General features: G+C 38.4%; 3 protein-coding genes and 1 long non-coding RNA gene across 7 annotated transcripts in view; 2 read left to right on the top strand and 2 right to left on the bottom strand.

The window, feature by feature from the left end:
• Positions 1 to 1,182: 1,182 nt before the first annotated feature.
• On the bottom strand, positions 1,183 to 5,078 carry LOC124307079 (deoxycytidylate deaminase). The gene is made up of 4 exons (XM_046768415.1): positions 4,430 to 5,078; positions 4,100 to 4,335; positions 3,782 to 3,995; positions 1,183 to 3,547 (listed from the first exon to the last, which is right to left on the bottom strand). The coding sequence occupies exons 1-4, from the start codon at positions 4,483 to 4,485 to the stop codon at positions 3,433 to 3,435; spliced, it is 621 nt and encodes a 206-aa protein (XP_046624371.1). The 5' UTR covers positions 4,486 to 5,078; the 3' UTR covers positions 1,183 to 3,432.
• Positions 4,623 to 7,125, top strand: LOC124307082 (uncharacterized). The gene is made up of 2 exons (XR_006908742.1): positions 4,623 to 4,756; positions 5,707 to 7,125. It is a non-coding gene; the product is annotated as an uncharacterized LOC124307082 (long non-coding RNA).
• The window catches only part of LOC124307076 (hsc70-interacting protein-like), a 16,397-nt gene continuing 642 nt past the window's right edge, over positions 6,346 to 22,100 (bottom strand). For 2 of the 3 annotated variants that reach the window (XM_046768412.1, XM_046768413.1), the window contains exons 2-6: positions 21,775 to 22,060; positions 21,278 to 21,690; positions 7,776 to 8,009; positions 7,408 to 7,698; positions 7,165 to 7,317 (exon numbers count right to left, since the gene is read on the bottom strand). In XM_046768412.1, the coding sequence (XP_046624368.1) occupies positions 7,417 to 7,698; positions 7,776 to 8,009; positions 21,278 to 21,690; positions 21,775 to 22,060 (1,215 nt within the window). In that variant the 3' untranslated portion in view covers positions 7,165 to 7,317; positions 7,408 to 7,416. Of the gene's footprint in view, positions 6,881 to 7,164; positions 7,318 to 7,407; positions 7,699 to 7,775; positions 8,010 to 21,277; positions 21,691 to 21,774; positions 22,061 to 22,100 lie in introns of those variants that run through there. The other variant, XR_006908740.1, reaches the window with a different exon arrangement.
• On the top strand, positions 11,664 to 20,667 carry LOC124307073 (uncharacterized). Of its 2 annotated transcripts, none has more exons than XM_046768406.1 (11): positions 11,664 to 11,842; positions 15,039 to 15,134; positions 15,202 to 15,275; positions 15,381 to 15,816; positions 15,896 to 16,579; positions 16,844 to 17,089; positions 17,171 to 17,287; positions 17,656 to 17,828; positions 17,890 to 18,081; positions 18,172 to 18,435; positions 18,517 to 20,667. In XM_046768406.1, the coding sequence occupies exons 1-11, from the start codon at positions 11,770 to 11,772 to the stop codon at positions 18,898 to 18,900; spliced, it is 2,739 nt and encodes a 912-aa protein (XP_046624362.1). In that variant the 5' UTR covers positions 11,664 to 11,769; the 3' UTR covers positions 18,901 to 20,667. The 2 variants fall into 2 exon arrangements, with proteins under 2 accessions (XP_046624362.1, XP_046624361.1); XM_046768405.1 differs by having other exon boundaries at positions 17,599 to 17,828.

The raw sequence follows: 22,100 nt of genomic DNA, 5'->3' as shown, positions 1-22,100 counted from the left end.
CCACAGATTTTGTCTAATAATCGATATTAAACTGTAATATCTCCAACGATGCCTGAAATATTGCTCTACTGTGTAGAGTAACGCAGCTAGGTAACATGCGAATGCTGAGACTGTGCCCTGCCTGTCTATCGCTATCATTACATATGGGTTTTTATTTCATACCATGTTCTAATACATGGTGATCTTGTGGTCCATCAGTTAAAGATCGACTGTACTGAAAATTAATCGATTAGATAACCTTTTTTCCCCCTGTAATTTTAGAACTAAAATCTATGAATAGGACCTAAGAAGATGTTTACTTATCATGTAAAATCGCGTCCTCAAAGAAGAGGGCGAAAAATTAACAATTCATACATGTTGTTTTTATTTCAATAATTAATCGCTTATCAGACCTCATGCCCTTAGTTGCGTCAAATTTTGATATGAATATTTATAGGGTAAACCGGGCACGTCGAACCCCCCAAAAAAATTTGAATAAATAAAACTGTAATATTGCGATACTATTAAAGGTTTGTTGTTGAATGAAAGTATGCACCATTCGTTTAGGACAAAAAAAAATTTCACAATTTAAGAAAAATGATATTTTACTCAAGACTATTTACCCCGGAATAGAAAATTTTTTTCATCATACATATTGATAAATAATCAATGATTTATTCAATACAAATAGAATTAAAGGATGCAATTACTGGGACAAAAAAATTATAAAATTTTTGCTGGGCGCCGTCGTGCTCCTGATGATACTTTTTTTTCCAAATTGTGGCCAAGTAATGACGAATTCGTCCGAGATAGAATAGATCAAAATAACTTGTACCCGGTGCTCAAGAGCCACAAAAAATAATTTGCGGCTCAGGGGATCCGTTGTGCTCCAGTCTCCCCTACTTGCAAATTTTTCATTCATATCATATGAATCTACTCGTGTTCACACCTGTACTCTAGACTTTTACTGTGGGCACCTTTTTTATCTTCGTACTCTCTTGATTGATCCGTTAATTAGTCATCATTTCAATTGTATTATAACCAAACGACAATTTTTGATTAGAATGGTATTGTATAACCACAGAATGTCTGAGTTTAATGTATACTACCCCTAATCGTGGAATACCTTCATTAATTGATGGTACTTGAGTTGAGTATATAGTTAAAAATTTATAGCAGGGTAGAGATTTTTTCATTAACTGGAATTTAGGCAAAGAAAGTTTGATTCATTTCAGTTACTTCGTAGCTAAACAACGCCAATAAACTATTTCATAAGTTGTCAGACCTTAATGCATGGTGGAAAGCATGGTCACGCCTCATTTATTTATTTCATATTTTTACCTAGGTACTACGTAGAATCATTGAAGTACACTTGTTCTTTTGAATATACGTTGATTGTTTGATGATTTGCGACTGCTGGGTACGACTCAGTCTGAAATATTGAGGGATATAAGAATATATATATATACATATATCACTAAAGATTAGAGCTTCTACGGTTTCCTTAACAGGATCGTGTCACAAATTACATATTTTAGATTATATCAGGTTAATTTATGAACTTCTTTTGATATCTGATTGAAAAATATATGTACGTATATTACATAGCTGTGTTCCATGGAAAAAACAATAGCTAATCATTGAGATGATAAGAAAAGTTATTAATCCGCGAATTGAGTAATAAATAATAATTAATTTAAAATAAAAATGTAGGCGCTACATTTTCAGCTAAACAAAATTTATCAAATATTAGAAATTTTGATAAATTCTTAGCGAGCGCCAAGCCTATAAAAGCTAGTGTCGTACAAGATAATATCTCTGTACATTCAAATTATCTATTTAAAAGAAATCGTAACAGAAAACATTGCATCTTTTCTAAGAATCATATCCATATTTTTTTGAAATAATAAATATGTTGTTCCCATATTCGTGCACGAATTATTCGTGACTCTAGTTACTCTTGTCTTCTAAAATAGATTGCGAGACGACATGTGAATGTAAAAAGTTTTATTTTCACCAATAAGTTCAGAATCTTATCTAACACTCGATTTTCATAATTTAAACATTCTCATATATGAATAGTATTTTCTTGACCTCAGATTGTTGAATTTAAATGGTAATCTTGGATATGGAGGTCATTAAAACAGAACAACCTCAACGTCAACAATTTTTCAGTTGTTCTGTTTTTTAATGACCTCCATATCCAAGATCACCATTTCAATTCTCATATATTTCTGAGCACAGGTTGTATTTCTACATACTTTTCTCAGTTGATTGAAATTATACTGTAATAGTTTATCTAAACCTGTGCGACTGTCGAAATTCTAGAAAAATTTTACTATGAACGGTATATATACATTCAAATCAACTTGAAACATCTGTTTTATTTTCACTTTATCTTTTAACTACGTTGAAGCAAATCAGACGGCTAATCTAGGCTCAGGTATTCTTTTTGCCGCTTTAATTCAAAACCGAACGTAGATAGTCATTATCTAATTAATAGTGTAATGTATTCTTTTTTTGTTGTATTAGTGAAAAAAAACTAAAAGCGTATGCAATTGCGTATGTCAACAAGATTTTAACAACTTGGAACCGCAGATACTGGTCTGCCAGACTTGCAATGAGCCTTTTCTATCACTTAATAGAGTCACGTGGAGCTTTGAATAACTTCCGACGTATGCGAGACGTGTTGATCTACACAAGTAGTAATACTTTTGCAAACCTGAGATCACAAATGATTTTACTCTGCTTTATCGTAAATTAAACATTTTAATTTTACGTAAACTAGACCGATTTTCATATGAACAAAATATTATTTGACAGCACTCAAAACTAACTTCCGAAGTTGTACGTAATCATTTCATTTTGAATCGTGAAAATAAGCAGACCAGTGCTCACTGTTTGCACGATTGAGTGGGTCGTCTCCCAGAAAGGTTTTACATAATTATCCAAGTCTAATTTAATCGACAGACGAAGTGTATCTAGTTCTGGGTAGAATCATTAATACCTAAAAGCGTTTAGATTTGTATAATATTTAAATCGGAGCTTCACTTGTGTTGTTATACCTTAATATTATCCATGTATTATTACCAAGTTGTTACATTTTCTAGTAAAATATCTTAATCATATTATTTATTTGCTAAAACCTCATTTTTCGTGAATTTAAGAGTGAAATTGACAACGCTGTACAGTCCTAAAAAAAGAGAAACCAGTTTCTGTCTATTTCTGCATTTGTACCTATACTTAATCATTTTATATGTAAATACCAGGCGTTGATCCCTTTTGACGATACCAATAATCAGCAATATCACGAGTTGCATTTTTTTAAAACCATTATCCAGTGGTTAATTAGATACTACTTGAAAAGGGTCAACACACAAAATGTCAAAAGAAAATAAGATAATAAAATAAAATCTGTTTATAAAGAAAATTATGTTTTTAACACGTTAATAATTAGTCGGTTGAAGAGTTTTTCACCGGCGATGGCGTTTGCGGCTCTTGAGTCATCTCATTCCAATTGATTTCACTGAAGTCAATTACTATTTGCTTATTCTGAGGTATGTATTGTCTGTAATATGAACCACAATAAGAAATGTTAACACTATTTAGTTATATAACCCTATGTATCAGTCTTCAGTCAAAAATTGCAATTTTTACAAATCAATTCAAACCATCAAACATCCGCTTGACGAAAGGTAAAATGATAATTGAACTATTCTCTTGACAAAATACAATATGAATTATGTTGATCGTTGGAGTAGCTTACTCTTTCATACATACATAAAAGTATTTTATAATTTACCTATAGCGGACTCCGGATGCATCAAACATTCTTTTGGCAGCTATGGTTGTAATCTTCTGAGAATACTTGTCAGACATGTACACAACAGATTTTATACCAGACTGAATAATTACTTTTGCACATTCGTTGCATGGAAACAACCCCACATACATCCTGCAATCTTCAACGTCCGCTGAATTTTTATTTAGGATTGCATTCATTTCAGCGTGACAAACTAAAAAAAGTTTAGAAAAATCAACTCATAGTTTCAATTTAAGCAATATTCGGATCAGTTTTTTTATGTTGGGTCCAAGTCTGTCAAAGCGTGAAAAGCCTCACCATAAAGATGCTTATTTTCTAATTTATTGGCACTGTTCTTGGCCCACGGAAATTCATTGTCACTACATCCGATGGGCATTCCATTATACCCCACACCGACAACTTTATTGTTTCGGTTAACAATACAAACACCTACTTGGGTGCAAGGATCTTTGCTTCGTTTTGCTGCGAGAAATGCTGTAGCCATAAAGTATTCGTCCCATTCTAAGTAATCGGTTCTCTTTTTGTTTATATCACTGAAAATTGATAACGGTGGAAAAGTGAAAAAATAAAGAATTACTTAGTCAACATCAAACCACAAATAAACAGACTGGATGAGTAACTAATTACCGCTCTTCCGAAAAGCCTGAAGAACCGTTCTGGGCTGTTTTGTTGGTTCTATCCATGATCGGTTTATAAAAATTATTTTTTTACTTTGTAATAACGGTTTGAGATATGTACAATGACTCCTTTAATGCCAGGTGTCAATGTGTAACCACGGTAAGACACTTTGATCGGTAATCAACTATCAAGCCTTGGCTGCACGAATCTTGAAGCCCGTGCTAAACAACTGAAGAATTTAAACCGAATCCACGGTCTGAAAATAACATAAAAACAAGGCGAAAAGAAAGAGGCAGATCGGACAAATCCAACGTGCATCAGAAGATCGTCGAAACGGTGAGTTAGGTTATAATACTTTTTTCACAATTTTTTCGCGCAAGTTACTCGTCTATCGAATAACTCCGATCGGCGTTGCATTTTAATGCAGTTTCTCCGGTGCGCAGATTAGAATGGTTTCAAAATAATTTCGTTCTCATAAATTTTTGACTTCGCAAAATAAAACCTGGATAACTTGTTTCGACCGGCTTCCGGAGTGCCTCGAGAATCGAGATGGCTCGAAACTCTCGCGTTTTATTTTCACGCAGCTTAGAGCATTGCTTGTACATACACATACATTACGCATGCATTCTCTAAGGCGCAGAGTTGCGAACCCTTTGGTGGCAATAGATCGTAATCAAAGTGAAAATGGATCGGAAGTTGCAATTTCAGAACCGTACAAAGATCTCGCGGAGTACATTTTTGTTCTTTATATCTTATGGTCGTATAATTACCACGGTTTTGCTTTTTTTCTCAAGGATCAGACTGGTGTTAACCACATCACTGACATTTCTACACTCAAGAACATTTCAAACTAACGCTAAAGATTGTAAATTTTCCAATTACGCGAAGCAATTGTTGGAGACTTGGAGAAAACATTATTTTCTTTATACTTCTGTACTTGATTCTTGTACAATATCAGCGGCTAGCCAAAAATTGCTTAAATTCCTAGAATTTTTCCAGAACCGTACATTCAGCGTACGATCCGTATAGGAGGCGAAATTACTTTACAAATACGATCCTGACCGTACGGTTGGCAGCGTTTCTTCACACACACACAGCCAACTGACATCCGAGACAGCTACGCTATCGGTCGAGCAGAACTAAAACCGAAATTATTACGAGTTTAATATTCTAACGACGTTTTCTGGTAGCGAATTTGTCTTACAGCTGAAACCAGTGCTCAGTTAGCTTTCAATTGGCTGACATATCGGAAATTTGCATTTAATACGCACTTTTTTCTGTTACAGGTTGGATCAGCTACCAGTTGTCAGAATTCTTTGATTTTTTACGCAAACTAGTGTCACATCATCGCGTGCTGTGACCAGGTTTCTTTTTTCTTATCTGTTGCTACTACTAAACATCTTTGTCATTCATAAATAACTAATCTTTTGATTACTCATTATCTGTCCATTGTTTCCCTCTACTTAGAAGTTGTAAGTTGGGGTGGTAAAGTACCCCTAAAGAACAATGAACGATAGACCGTAATCTACTTAAATTAACTACTATTTTGTCACGATTGTTTTGCTGATATTCTCTAAAATTTTCGATACGGGAACTTTTTTTTTCTCAATGTCATTATCATCGGATATAAATTGCATTTTTCTCTTATCTATCTTAATTCTTGATTGCCGGTGACATTAATTTCTTCGTTCCCTTGTATAAACTGTCACGCATTGACAGACAAGTCTAGAACAAAATAGCAAACAACCTGCCCGTCCAATCGGCTCGCGAAAATAGATTGGTTTAGGACTGTCTTTTACGGTGATGAAAAACATTTTGCAACAATTTACGTTATGCAGAGTGAAATCCCAAATTATATTTTTATATTGGTTTTTTTATTAATTACCTCAATAGAAATCATATGGCTCAATTCAAGATAGATAATATAACTGTGCAAATAGATTTTTTTTTATCACGGCTGCCCAATTTATATATACACTTACAATTGATAAGGACATAAGTTTTATAAGAATTTTATATCTCTATACTGAATAATCAAATTGAACGAGCAATTGTGGTAATAATTGCCAAATGTGTAACGTCAAATAAAAATTATAAGAGTAAGAATATATGTGTTATACGCTGTCCTTAAAATATCAGTCCCCAAATCGAATATCATTCGTAATTATTAGCATGATATAAACTGAGCAAACTTATTTAAATCGATTTACCTCGGTCTTATAATTTCATTCATGATACATAAATAAAATTGTATGCAGTATAATGTTCAGATTATTTGTTAATCAATCTCTTAGATATTTTCAGCAAGAAATAATTAAGAGTTATCTCATCAATGTCAACAACTTTAAAGCAAAAGTTTGTGTATCCGAAGATGATTTTTCACACTAGCAAGACTTTGCAATTGCAAATATCGTGCGAATTCAGCATGCGAAATTTGCTGCATAGTATAGATTGAAGAATCTGGAATATGATTAGATCTCATTATAGAAATAGCAGCAGTATCATAACAATAAACCAACGTTTATATGTATATTCAATGTGTAGAACTGTAAATAGGTGTACTGTTATTAATGTAAGATTTCGTAGTGAAACATCGTACACGAGACTTAACGCTAATTTGATTCGGAGAAAGCTTTGAAAAATATTAGCTCATATAAAACTAAAAAAAAAAAAAAAAAAAAAAAAAACTAATGAATTATTATAATCGTAACAATGGTGTTAAAAGCTTAAGTAAAAGGGAGATGTATGATATATATCGGTTAGTATTAGAATATTACAATTACAGGCAATTGGTTAGGAAAACCAAAGATAACGAATCTGCACCATTCTGCCATCACGTCCAGCAGGTTGCCCAAGCATATGGACAGCAGTGTGAAGCCCTCTTCACTTTGCCCAGCCTAAATTACGAAAAGATATTTTACCGCCATCCACTCGCACTTGTCGAACGGAATTGAAAGTGACGCTAATGCATTCAATGTAATACAAACCTGTTGAATTTAATCGAGGCCTACGTCGTCTGCAGAGTTCTTAGGTCTAGACGGATCGGTAGGTGGTGCTGCACCTGTACCACCAAAGCCGGGCATACCGCCCATCATGCCTGGAAATCCGCCCATGCCGCCTGCCATGCCAGCCATACCCGGTGGCATTCCACCTCCCGCCCCCCCAAACTTTGAAGCCATTTTATTAATCAGTGCCATAATCTTCGGATTGCTCTGGTACTTCAATATGTTCGCCGGGTTCGCAGAAATGTCCTTAAACGCTTCTCCTACCTCCGGATCCTTTAAAGAAATATTTTACAGAACGTTATAATTTTCTATAGAATTTTATCGCCGTCAATTTCAAGTCGGCAACTCACCTGGAAAGCTTGCAGAACTTCAGGGTCCTTAAGGAATTGGTAAAAATCACCGGTACCAGGAGCACCGCCACCTCCTGCTCCGGGTGCGGAGCCTTCAGTTTGGGATGGACGCGTGTTATCTTCCCTCAATTTTGCCTCCTCTCGGGCTTTCTTCAGTCTTTCCATTCTCTCACGTTCAATTTTTTCAGCTTTTTTACGTTCCTGCTTCCGTTTGTGTTCCTCGATCTTGCGAGCCTAAAATTATAATTTCGATACGCGTCATCAGATATTGCCAGGGTGGAGTGGTTTCCTATACAATACGTTCAAAAAGTACATTACATGGGACCATAATAGAACTTTCTATATAATTATTGTACGAAAAATGAAGCTTCGTGTATACTAGATGTATCACAGGTATGCAAAAACTACTTATATTCAAAACTTTGCTACTTGTTCGACTCGTTTTATAGATCATATCTTGCTTTCGACAAGTTTCATTATCGAAAAAAAAAACTTTGATACAAAGAAACAAGTCTATCAATTACATATAATGGATCACGATTTGCGAATCTTCTAGTCTTCTTTCAGATCATCTACACCCTGAACGGAGAGAGCAGCACCTCGTGGTATAATAGATTTACTAATAATCCAAAAATAACATAAATACGCATATAGTGTGACAAAAGTAACAGCTGTCGCAGTGACGACGGCACAATGGTGGTGCCTTGAGCATACCGTTTAATACATCGAACAAACCTGAATATACCCTCATCGCGTCGCTATCGACTTGGCCGAGTTATACGTGAACGTAAAATCCTACGGTAAAAAAAAAAGAAAAAAAAAAAAAAAAAAGAAACCTACACCTAATAGAGAAACGGAAAAAATACATTATGAAAACATTTTGGCTGTTGAAGATAAAACCGGGCCAACTATGAGCTGTCCCTAAACAGGGATGACTTGGACGGTTGAATTTCTGTCACGATGGCACTGACATCCGCGCCCAAGGTCCATCCTGACTTTACTCGATTACGCGCTTATAATAGCAAACGAAATGGCTAACGAAAGAGCAAATTGGCTCAGAGGTAGTATTATGTGATCGAAAATTTACGTCAAGCAATTATTTAAAGATATACGGGAGACGATGAACTAAGCCAAATTTACAAATGATTACAATCGTGAATGCGTACGTGGCACATGTCCGATAGTTTCGATCTTTCCAATCGCATGTGTTTTTTTCTCAAATAACGTCTGTCATTGTAAGAAATCTGCTAAATAATTCATGAATTTTCATAATATAATATGATATGATACAACGAACCGTCGCTTGATAATGTTCTTATTTTTAATTTTTATTGAGATTACCACAATTTGTGGGGTATATTCATATATTCTGTGAATCGTGCGACGTTGTATGAGTTTGGAATTTACATAGAAAAGATATCTTTACTTAACAGAGGGTGCTTATTATTTTTCAAAGCAATCAAACAACTCCGACAAGTATGAAAGAAGTTCAACTAATCGTTGTGAGAAATGATAAAAGAAAAAAAAAAAAGAAAAAAAAAAATGAGTTTCCAAACGAAAGTCTTTGGGAATCGTCCTACGCGATGCGTGACCATCTTTTGCGAGGATAGATGAGGTGGGGGGATGCACGAGTGGCCACCTTATACGGCGTCGGCCCGGCCGTCTAAATATAAAGGCGCCCGACGTCGCGGCGCTCTTCTGTCCGAGCGAAACTCTCGAGGTAAATCGTGTCTCTTCAATTTCCAGCTGAGACACGGACCCGAGTATCCGAAGTTGATTGCCCGTTGAAAAGCAGCCCAAAATTCATTTCGCTTGTCGTTAATCAAAGACTAATTGACGAGCCTGGATTTTATCCTTTCCAACTTATGAGCCCAAGGTCCTATTTTAACGGTGCCTATTGCAGAACAAACATTGGGATGTTCGCATTGGGATGTTTTGAAAAATTAAAAATTCGGAGTTTGAAAAGATACCGACATACGAAGTTGTCAATATTATAGAGTTGAAAGGCATTTTTGGCGCGACAGATGTTACAAATTGAATGTTCAAACGTTTTACAAGTGAGATGCTTAAATGTAACAGTTTGCTGAATTGTATGGGAACTGTAAGCTGGCAATTATCACGCTTAAAGTACTGAATTTATGAAAATTATACGATATTTGGACGATCTAATTACCTCAGCGACACGATAAAAATCGTGACGATAGAGTATATTTCGTCGTTAGAACAAGAATGAAAAGAAAAAACAACTAAAGGAGAATGCTGTGATACAGTAACGAACTCTTCATGTTCGTCAAATTTAACAATTCACATCCTCGACAGATAAGAATGTGCTGAGAAAATTATCAAATTAAATGAAGATGATTTCGAACCGATGTAAGCGAGAGATCATCGTCGTTACAAGCCCAACATCGGGGGTTCCGCAAGACCCCAAATGTAAGGTTGAATAAATTTTTTTTTTTTTTTTTTACGTAAGACTGCAAATGCAAATACATATATCCAAGAAACGTATAATTTGGAAGTATTTTCGTGTCCCACTTGCAAAATAAAATTATATATTTGGATCCAGGGTGGATGGCACAACGGTGTGCACTGCAGTTTGCCAATAACAACGTGAAATAAAACGTCGCTCCCGGTGGGAAAGATTAATCGTTGACGAGGTTGAGGATAGCTGATGTTGGGAAGATTTCGAATGTACAAAAGTAAGATACGCAATGTAAATTTATAGAATATTTCATCATTCAGGGTGGAGATCGACCTTGTCCCTCCTCGACGGACACGTAAAGCGTCAAAAATAATACCGTTTTGTTGTGGCAATGACGTCAGAGGATCTTTCGAAAATCTACAGAAGCACCCTGAGTACCAAAGCCATCGCCGTACAGCGTAAGGTATCCAAGAAACGCGACAACTACCGCGCGCAGTCTTGGACGATCTCTCTCTCTCTCTCTCTCTCTCATTCTCTCTATACTTGATCCATCAACAACACACGTCCGCCTCGGAATTTTTCACGGCAATGAAATCGCCGGTGAAATTTAGTCAACTGAACGAGACATTGCACGAGACAGCAGACGTTGAACTAGATCAGGCTCGACGAAGAATGGTCGTAGAATACGACCTCAGCCGACTCTTCTTAGCCAGTTTGTCACCCAGATAAAAGCTCTAAGGCGAAACTGGGCCGCGTGGAGTATTTTTAAATTAAACACCACTACTTCCATCACCAACGTCACCGTAGCTGAAACTTGCTTTGCGGATTGAAAAAGAGAAAAAAAAAAAATCTGCACGTACTCGCTCGGCGGTCGGCTTGCCTTGCGAGTCTGTACGAATAGCGCCCAAGGAACCTTGTAGCTTCTCAAAGTTATTAATTGAGACACGGGTTCGTCAGCGTAGCGCTGGTACAGGGTCCGTGGTCGAACCGTATTGCAGATGATTCCGTGATCCAGCTTGGCAAAAGTGCAAGCTCAGACATGCCAAATGATACCACCTCTTTTACCCATGCTGCAATTACTACTACCGATCCTTCATAACCCAATGAATTTTTTTTCTTCACCCGCGTTAAAGCAGACCTTGACTTTTAACGCTTTCAAGATTATTGTTTAAAAATCCTCTAAAATCACGTCGCGATCGAGAGGTTTTGAGCATCTTTCCCGGGAATTCCATTATCCTCCGTTATCAACCCACGTCATGTTACATACGGATAGTTGTGTTTCCATTTTATAAGGACGCGGTTTTTCCCCGTTTCATCTGTATACTCGGAGGAATTTCTCGCTACAAAAATTCTGCGGCAAGGACTCGCGCTCCCTGCAGAAGGGTAACGGTGACGCTGAGACGGTTCTCGACTTGCGAGACCTGGGAGAGGGGCGTCTTCGGGGTTTCGCGGGCGTCGGGACGCCAGTTCCTCGCGAGTGGAGTCGCGCGCGACTATCGAGAGAGCTAGCAGCGTGGCTCATCGCGGAGTGCTAAGTGATCCTAGTGATCCGTGTGATCCAAGTGATCCAAGATGACGGGCTCGCGGGTGCGACCCCGGGTTCTCACGAGCCTCTTCCTCGCCCTCCTAGCCGTCGCCTTGCAGGGTGAGTACCACCCCGGAACTCCTCGCCCTCCACCCTCCACCCTCCGCTACCTTGACACACTCAGCATCCGCTCTTCCGCTTCTGCTATCTGTTCACCCGGCGCAGCGTTATCTATCCATCGATAAATTATTTACAAAAACATACGTAAAGAGATGTGAGACCAAATTTATTTATTCCAATTAAAAATTAAAAATGTATCGGTTGATATGTGTTCATTTTGCTTCGGCCTCATTCGAATACGTCGGAAATTTTTATTTTTCTGTTTTCTGGTTATTGCAGTCCAAAATATTATATACATGGAAAAATAACGTTTCGAATTTTTTTTTTTATTTTTTTTTTTCTTAAACTCGAGAGGCGATAACCGTTTTGAATTCCTACGGAATAAAATGAACGGCTGTCAAAATTATCTGACCGTTGTGTATGGATATACGGTTGTACAAAATGTGTCAGTATAATTCTAAACGATCAAAAAAAAAAAAAATAACAATATATCATGTAATATTACGGATTACCTCACAGACAAATTTGAAATATCATTAGTCTTGCGACTAGGTTTTGTCATCCCCAAACGGTGACGACGGACGTTAAAGAAACGAAGGTCAATGTTACGTAAGGTCTTAAGGTCGAGCAACGTCCATCCATCCTCTGTCTATCTTTACGAGAGCACATCCATAGCATTTCTCGACTTAAAATTATTTCTCCGTATTAGTCATCATTAACACGAATGCTTTTAATCGATGAAACAAATAAAGAGATATCGTGTAAAAAAAAAAACATCGATAGCGTAAATTTTTCTTTTATTCCAGTGAATTAGGTAAGATTCGTTTATTGGCTTCTAAAGATGGCTAGCTATAGAACCCGGTCAGTTGCAGTGTAATTTACCTCAAATCCTGGCCAGCCACAACAGTTACATAAGGCAAGAAGCTCGGAAAATTGGCCCAGTTATAGTGACTCAAGTGCTTGCTCGAATACACGTACATCGAAAAATTGGTACTTGGAGCGGTATAACTTCGCGCATTTTGATGATTACAAAATCGGTACAGCACATACATGCTCCATTAATCTGCGTCAATTGAATGTCGTAAATGCGATCACAGGATCCAATATACGTTGCAAATTGCTAATATATAGAATTACAATAAATTTTCGATGAATACAGTTTGAATTTTTTTTCTTTTCTTAATTCAGGAGAATAAATATTTACTCAACTTTCTGGTCGAGTTTATGTGTATATATATCCATAACATACGGTACGCTTTTACTTCGACTATCGGCAATGCTTGCATTATCCATAGAATGTAAATAAAAAAATTTCAAACAGATATTCAAAGTAGTATGAAAGCGGGTCCGATCGTCGGCTTGATATCAATACATTTACCGAAGAGCCGATTTTCGCCGTTTTACGATTCCGATGGTAAGCTGCAGAGACACGCGCCTGCTTTCGCCGTCGTTTTCGATGCTATCTTTAACCGCGACGAGAGAACGAAATCGAGTGAGATCAAAAGAGAGAAATAGAAGAATGTGGAGAAAAAAAAATCGGAGTCAGAAAAAGAGAAAAAGAATAACGAGGGAAAAATCTTGGCTCGCATAATTTGGCAACAGGTGTAGTTCGTTATACGTAAGAACGCAAGCTGTAATGCCACTCGATCGCAGGGTGCAGAAATGCGCGTTCACTTTCTCAGGCTGCTCAGATTACTGTGTTATACCTCAAAGTTTTACGACTGCTATCTTATGCGCGAGCTTTGCGAAACATCTTCGAACTGATCCGTATGACGTCAATGAAGTATAACCGCCTGCAATCTCGTGGATCGAGTGTAACTATTTTAGTGATTGATAAATCTTTGTTTATTTGTACTGGATCAAGACTAATCGAAAATCAATGTAATCGTTGTTTCCCATTCCACTAGAATAAATTGAACACTTGGTAAGCGATTTCTGCAATGGTTTTTTTTTTTTATTTCCGTTTTATAAATTTCTCGTCGTGCAAACAATGTATTGCTTAATTAACGAGGATAGAACGTCGCTATTTCTACACGATAATAATTGTCCCAAAGACCACATAAAAATCCCCAGTATTTGATGGATAAAAAATGTCCATGCTTAAAGTGCTTCCTGTCACGTCAAGCTATTTCTATAATTATGAATCAGGACTAGAACTTCCGTGTGAATGACATAACAAGCTAGATTTTTGGGACAGTGATACAACCACTATATCCGTATCGATTTACACCGTGAAACAAGCGTCAACAGAAAAATCGATAGATCAAATTTTCGGACTTTGTACTAATATGTCATTCGCTAATTGACAGGTTAACATTGGCTCTTTAGTTAAATTCACGAATGGTATTGGAATTCTTAGTCGAAATCCACCACGATTAGAACTTAAAATTTTTTATTTTTTACAAAAATCACGTCCAATTTTTGGGAGCGCAAAATCCCTTGACGCTTTAAACAGCGCGTTCCTTCCTACTTGTAAATCTAGGTCTAATAATACTGCAGACTATTGTCTCAGCTCGAAGTGCCAAAAACGAAGAGTGCAATTGTAAAATATTTGAATGTTTCGCAAACCGGTCCAACATCGTTAATACACCTATTACTGTAACTTAACGTTATCGGTATCGATTAGGCAAAGGGGATAAAATACGTTGCTTATCTGCAAATTGAAAAAATTTCCTTTCAAAATTACGTCATACGCGTAGGTATTAAAGGTTTAGTCAATGCTGAAGAAGAAGAAAAAGAATTAATAACAAAGTACAAGCTCGGAACAAATCGACATCCGATAAAAATACGATGCGGTTAACCGACGTATAAATATTTCTTAGCGTTGCGTCGACGTCGACGTGGACGTTGTCGTCGTCGCCTCCCACCGTTGCTAAACTTAGCATCTCGCTTCCCAGGTGACTGGATGACCACGGACAAACCATCTTATCCCGGCTGCACGTCCCACGTCGATTTCGTTTCTATAATCTTTGGAACGCGAAAGAAATCCAACTAGGTTACGATACGACACATGCCCCTGGGCTTGCAAGCTTGGGAAGCACGTGACGATCAAAAGCACGATGTTTTCGGTAGAAAAGAATGAAAGAGAAACAAAAACAAACCACCCTTTGACAAAAATTCTGACACCCTACCGTACTTGCCGTACGCATTTGGTAGAGTTCGATTTTTTGAGGGGATCATGTTCGACTGATTTCAGGAGTGCAAGGTGAGGAAGAGCTAGGTGTGGGCCAGGTACCGTCGGAAGTGCAGTGTCGACCTTACATCGAAAAAGCCCTCAAGGATCTCGGTACAGGTAAGACAAAAAATAGGTCTGAAGAAATGGGTGGAACGCAGCAATCTTTAGAATTTCTCATTTCAAGGGTCTCTCGAGGAAAATAGTGTCGAGGTGGGTGAGGCTACGGACGAAGATGAGGCGCCTCCGTTGAACGAACAGGTAATAAAGAGAATTAATTGGCGAATAATTGGCGAATGAAAACGTATCACCGATTATATTCGAAAAACTTATCGAATCAATCGTACTTTGTGTTTTCAATCAAAGAGTGAAGAGCCAACGGAAGCTGACAATGACGATGACGACAATAATGATAATGACGACGATGCGGGAGAAGATGATGGCGATCATTCCGTGGAGGATACCGACGATGGTAGTGATGGGGGAGATGGTGCGGATGATGGAGGAAGTAATAGCGGTGAGGATGACGATGAGCTCGCTGCTAACGAACCTGCCGAAGATAAAGCCCAAGCCGCTAGCAGCGAAGATACTGACGGAGAAAGTGAAAACGTGGAAACTGTCGAGATAACGAGCGCCGAAGCTGCGGCGGAGAATCAGAGCGAAGATGACGACGTAGACGAAGCTGACAACGTCGACGATGACGACGACAACGACGATCAACGGAAGGATGCGAAATCTATCGAAGAAACGGAGGAGGCAGCTAGTCAAGAAACTGATGGAGTCGCCGAAAATGACGCGGATGGTAAAAATCACGTAACACATGTTTCACTTGCAATATTTCAGACATCTGCGTGATGATCATATTTGTACTATCCGTACAGGAAGCACAGAGGATAAGGAGGATGAGACTGCCGAGGAAGACGGTGACCGTACGGAAGAAGTTAAGGACGTAGAATCAGAGGAGGAGGACAACACAAATGACACCGATTCCGGCGAGGATAACGTCGTCGATAATGAATCTAGCGAGGAAAAGGATGACGATAAAAAATCCGCTGAAGAGCAAGACGGATATGCTCGGGAGGATGATAATCATTCCAATAGTGCTGAGGGTGGCGACTCGGATGTTGGTGATGCTGGAAACGATGATACCGAGGAAAAGACAGACGGCGCAGGTACTGAATCGGAAGAGAAACAGGACGATGATAGCAAGCAGGATGAATCTGACGGTGATACGGATAATGATGATGGTGTGAAAAAGGATGCTGATGACGTTGAAGACAGCAAGGAGGACAGTAGAGAAGAGAATGCCGAAGGTCAAGATGAAACCAAAGAAAGTACCGAAACGAATGAAGGTGATAACGTCTCTGCAGAATCGTCAGACGGTGATAAAAAGTCGGAGGAAAGCGAAGAAGTAAAATCACGCGAGCGGCGAGAAGTTGGAGTCGAGGCAGAGGATGGAGTGGAAGTCGACGACGATAAGTCAAGCAAGGAAGAAGACGGCGACGAGGAAAAAACAGATTCGGTCGAAGTCGTAGAGGATAAGAAGTCCGAAGGTTCAAGCGAAGGTGTTGTGATACGAAGAATATTCTCCAAACTACCACTGTCATTTCGCAAACGAGATCCGAATCAGGGAATTTTATTTAGATGTTAAATAACCATGCCCAACAATTTCCTGTGGGCCACGGATCTAAGAATAGATATTTAAATTGGTTCAACTCTTGGATTATTTAGAGTGTGCAAACTGTACGGCAATAAACGATAGAAAGGCAGTCGTAATTTTACCACTAACGATTTGTATATATATATTTTGTAAATTTTTTTTTTGACAGAGGAGGGAGCCGGATCCACTCCGGAAGAAGATCTCATTCAAGAAATTGAAGTGCCGGAGAACCTGAGGCCACGTGACCATATCAACCAGTTACTAAAACTGGATGAAGAAAACGAAGAAAAGGAAAGAGCTATTCAAAAGGCCGCCGATATTGTCCTCCGTGATTTGAAGCGTCTTTACGACACCGCCATCAAACCCCTGGAAACTCTCTACAAGTACAGAGATCTCAGTAACCGACATTTCGGAGGTGAATATCGAAACTTTTGTACAAAATCTACATAATTCTTGGTGCCCGGTTATTTTTGACAAGGCTGCGCTCCCTCGACAGACCCTGAGATCTTCTCGAAGCCACTAGTTCTGTTTATGGGACCATGGAGTGGGGGAAAATCGTCAATCATCAACTACCTACTCGACAACGAATACAAACCAACTTCTTTAAGAACGGGTACGTAATAAACTTCAGGGAAATAACACTCGTAGACTGAGTTCTCAAGTTCGCATTAATGTACTTGAAAATCTAACACATTCTGTAAGTCAAGTGATAACCAATTCGTTTCTCTAGCACTCTGACAAATAACCTTTTTCCATTAGTAGACCCCGGTCATTCCTCACTGTGGACATAGATATATTGCGTGAATGCTAACAGACACACGAAACCGGGTAAAAAGATATTTAGTAAATAACAATTGTAAGTGGCGAAAAAGTTGCAGCATGCTATTGCATGGTGGGTAGCATGAGAATACAAAAAGTGTTCAGGTATTTCGCAAGAGTGTATCGAAGAGCCTTGCAAACCGCTAAATGGGACTGACACAGGAGCTGAGCCGTCACCCGCCTACTTCAACATCCTGATGCACGGAGAGGAGGAGGAAATTCTCGACGGTACTCAGTTGGCGGCAGACTGGACATTTTCTGGACTCCAAAAATTCGGACAAGGAATGCTGGATCGTCTGCGGGGAATTCGTCTCAACAACAAACTACTGGAAAAGGTTCGTTAAGTATAATAAATAAAGAAGATTTCGCCTTTCTAAAAATCTTTCCATAAACCAGGTAAACATCGTCGAGATACCTGGAATCTTGGAAATTCGCAAACAAGTCCAGAGGCTCTTCCCGTTCAATGACGCCTGTCAATGGTTCATCGATAGAGCCGATATAATCTTCCTGGTCTACGATCCTGCTAAACTGGACGTCGGACCCGAGACAGAAGCAATTCTCGATCAACTGAAAGGACGAGAGTATCAAGTACGTAATAGTCCGCTCAGAGGGGAAGACATATTCACTTTGAGAATGGGATATGCATGGTAGGAGTACTGTACCGTTTTCCAATTTCAGACAAGAATCATTTTGAACAAGGCTGATCAAGTGAAGCCGGAGGAACTCATGAGGGTACAAGGTGCACTGATATGGAATATTTCACCACTGATGTCAAGTGCCGAACCCCCGATAATGTATTCGACGTCGCTCTGGTCATTGCCTTACGAGGCTGGTGCACCAACAAGACTATTGTACGCACAGGAGCGCGCCTTTCTTCGCGATCTACGTTCAGCGGTTGACAAAAGAGTTGAACACAAAATAGCTAGCGCCAGAAGATTTGCCGTACGTATACCGAATTCATTGTGGTATGAAAATTACGCGCGCCGAAATTTGTTTTCAGATATAAAGTGTTCAATATTTCAGGTACGGGTGCGAAATCACGCGAAAATGGTGGACTGCTACCTAACGACTTACTACAATCACAAGACCTTCTTTGGTAACAAGAAGGACATAAGTGACAAGATAATAGAAAATCCCCAAGACTACCACATCTACGAAGGTCTTAGCACCTTGACAAATATCTCGCGCTACGATTTGCCCGATCCCGACGTTTACAAAGATTTCTTCCGCCTGAATGCGCTGTACGATTTTCAACAGCTGAGCACCACGTGTACGTACTTCCGGGGATGCCCAATAAATAGGCTGGACGTAGCGATAGCCTACGATTTACCAGAACTTGTAGGAAAGTACAAGAAATCGGTAGAGGTCGCTTTACACGAGAGTGAGACGATTCCTCCGTCGAGTTGAGCCTGAGAGTACGGAACGAGGTGAAATGCTGGATACCAAAGAAAATGAGGAACGAAGTAGTATGAATTTCACCATCTCTTGATCGAATGTAATCAACCATTGAAAATAATAAATACAAATATCAATGTACAGTGTCGATCTATTGTTACATATATCAAAGTTACTTCGAGAGATTCAAATACACGGATAAAAGAAACAACATTTACCAAGATGTGATCTAAGACTGTTCATAGGCGAGGATAAACACCACGGAGATGAAACGGACATACACAATCCGGAGTGAGGTATGAGGTGCCAAACTAAAGAGAAGAACAGCCTTGGAGTTTAAACAATTTTTGCTGATATCCAGCAAAGCTTGCCTGTAAGTACTTCTCAGATCGAGATATACCCATGATATCAGATTACGGGTGCTTTGATTTCCCATGAAATGAATGGGCAAAGTGGGAGACTAAGAGGAATGGCATCCATGACTAGGTGCACAAAGCTCGGTACGGGGCATCAAGAGATAACCAAGGAATTGAACAAAGAATAAAAATAAAAATTTAATAACGAAGTACATCGCAGGTTCTATCTATGCTTTGCTGCGGGCAGCTGGCATAAAAAAAGATTATTTCACTTATTCGTTGTTAACGGAAGTGCAAGAAATTGAAATAATCATAGGATTGTGATGCCAAGTAATCACGTCCAAAGCGCATTGAAACTCAAAACAAATCTTCGTAAAAGGGTGCCCATTCTGTCGATAAAATTAAAATGCATTTACGGTCAATGTAGTCGATTGAATGTTTGTTGACAATATATTAAAAAAAAAAAAAAATCTCAATTGGTAACCAAAGAGCGTGGGGTCGACGTTGAGTTATACAGTGCCTATCATACCTTGACGCCTGCGTGTCCGCCGCATTGTTTTGCGCACAAAGAGATATACGTACGCGTTATGTGCACCAGCTGACACAGACTGTTATTGAAAAAAAAAAGAAAAATTTTTTTGAAGATTGTAACGTGTAACGTTATAGTGAAAAATATCCTTACATCTTGATCCACTGCCTAGCGGCAGAAAACTACGTTTATAATTAATTATAAAGATGAAAAATACTTCCATTGTAAGAAAAAAAAACCTTGTATTCAAGGTTTCCGTCGCTTAAAACATTATATATACATATATATAAATATATATAAACATAAGTCGTAAAAGCAGATTGTGTTCGTATATAAGAAGCTAAAAAAAATTACCGAATCCGTTTTCACCTGTGTTTTATGTTATCTATTTCGCATTACCCTGAGGGTCTAAACAGAAATGAGCCTTGCGGTAGACATACTTTTGCTCAAAATGAAGTATTTTAATCATTTACTGCCATCGGTAACAAAGATCTGTATCATTAACGGAACTTTGATGAAAGGCACTAAAGTAATATAAAATATTTCATTAGTGTAGCAGTCCTGAACTATACCATACCTCATGTACAATAGAAAAAAAAATTTCGAGTAAATTTGTGTCTTTGTCTAAAATGCTTTAATGGAGTTGAATCTCCTGAGCACAGATTGTTGATATTTTGTTTAGTATGCCAATTAAGTTACCAAGTTGTTATAATTTTATTATTACTATTAATTAATTATGCAATAAAATGCCTATGTAATTACGTTGCAGGATACCTAATGTTACAAGCAATGTATTATTAACTAAGCTACACATAAGTAAGACTACTTTACCAGATTAGTAGTTGGATTATAATTTAGGGAATTGTATTTTTAAATAAGAATGTGTGCTGTGAGCGCTACTTGTGTACATATGCAACCCTCTACTTTCCTTTTAAACTGCCATAAGCGTATTTCATTTTATGCAGTTACATCACCCTCAATCAAAGCATTTAATTTTCTAATTATGAGCTATACTCAAAATTCATAAGTTCGAGAACTTAATCGCGTTACCAGCATTTCCAAGATCTCCAACTGCCATTTTATTGCCCTGACAGTTTACCGCTGCCAAGACAGGTAAGTATGACTGGATTATATCTATCTGTTTTCCACAAATCACCTGCATACTCAAGCTTATGCGATATATCATTCACTCGCACGCGGGTAAAAAGTAGCAGAAAATCAGATTCAATAGATTGGCACATTGTGTATACATTGAAATACAATTCGCTTCTTTTTCAAACACGCGACATAAAAATATCACCAGTAAACATTGGCCGAAAGGATATATTTCTCATTTGTCCTATTTTTTGTTACGCTTTGAGGGATAAATATTCACCGGTACTTTAATCATTGTTACAAACTTTGGACACAAAGCTTAAAAAGTTGAGTGATGCTATTCCTAATGTCAAATCACAGAGAGACTGAAAAGTTGTAAAAGTGAAATGTTAAAGTAGTTATTACTTACATTAGGAGTGACTTCTCGCAGCCATTCATCAGCTTGTTCATCAAAATCGATTTTGCAAGCTAGACGAAGGTCGTTGGCAGCCTCCTCCCATTTTCCAAGTAATCTGTAAGCACGTCCCCTGAACTTGTGCGCGGCAGCACTATCTGGATTTATTTCAAGAGCACGATCACAATCGCGGATACAAGCATTGGGTTTGTTGAGCATCAAGTACAGTTGCCCGCGCTTTGCATACAGCAAAGAAGCTTGAGGGTTCAGTACAATAGCCTCTGTGTACAAAGATAGCGCCTTTTCATAGTTATTTTCGACAAAAGCGGACACTGCTTCGGAACGCTTTGCCTGAGACTCGGCCACTTCTTCCTCAGTTGGCTGAAGAGTAGGATTACCCATTTTCTGTGGGGCGTCTGTATCCGGTTCTAAAAATTAGATTTATTCGTTTGAAAATAACAAAACGGCTTCACAAGCTCAATAAATTAGAAAAAGAAATGACCAAATCTCACCGATGACACCAGTCGTATCAAGTTCGATATCACTTTCATCAGATTCCGGAGCTGGCTCAGGCTCAGGAATATTCGACTGGGCGGGTTGAGGTTTAAATTTCGGATACCCCGAGGTGTTGCTGCTTTTGGTATCTGGGACACTACCTCCGAAATGTTCGATGAAAGTTTTGACAAACGCGAGGTCCGGGAGGTGCAGGATCGAAGGGTTTTCAATGCACAAATCGGTGAACACTTTCAATTGAGCTAGATGCTCTTTACTGACAGGAGCAGCCATTTCGATATCTATCTGGATAAGAAAATTTGATAGTTAGAATCTGTAAGCTAAC

The sequence above is a fragment of the Neodiprion virginianus genome, chromosome 6 (assembly GCF_021901495.1).
Source record: "Neodiprion virginianus isolate iyNeoVirg1 chromosome 6, iyNeoVirg1.1, whole genome shotgun sequence".
In the NCBI taxonomy this organism is placed as follows: domain Eukaryota; kingdom Metazoa; phylum Arthropoda; class Insecta; order Hymenoptera; family Diprionidae; genus Neodiprion; species Neodiprion virginianus.
This window is presented reverse-complemented; position numbering and strand designations above follow the sequence as displayed.

Coding starts and splice junctions, on each gene's coding strand:
- LOC124307073 (XM_046768405.1), top strand. CDS start 11,770: ATGACGGGCTCGCGGGTGCGACCCCGGGTTCTCACGAGCCTCTTCCTC. Junction 17,288..17,598: donor ACCAACTTCTTTAAGAACGG/GTACGTAATAAA, acceptor AAAAGTGTTCAG/GTATTTCGCAAGAGTGTATC. Junction 17,829..17,889: donor ACAACAAACTACTGGAAAAG/GTTCGTTAAGTA, acceptor TCCATAAACCAG/GTAAACATCGTCGAGATACC.
- LOC124307079 (XM_046768415.1), bottom strand. CDS start 4,485: ATGGATAGAACCAACAAAACAGCCCAGAACGGTTCTTCAGGCTTTTCG. Junction 3,996..4,099: donor AGAAAATAAGCATCTTTATG/GTGAGGCTTTTC, acceptor AACTTTTTTTAG/TTTGTCACGCTGAAATGAAT. Junction 3,548..3,781: donor GCATCCGGAGTCCGCTATAG/GTAAATTATAAA, acceptor TTCATATTACAG/ACAATACATACCTCAGAATA.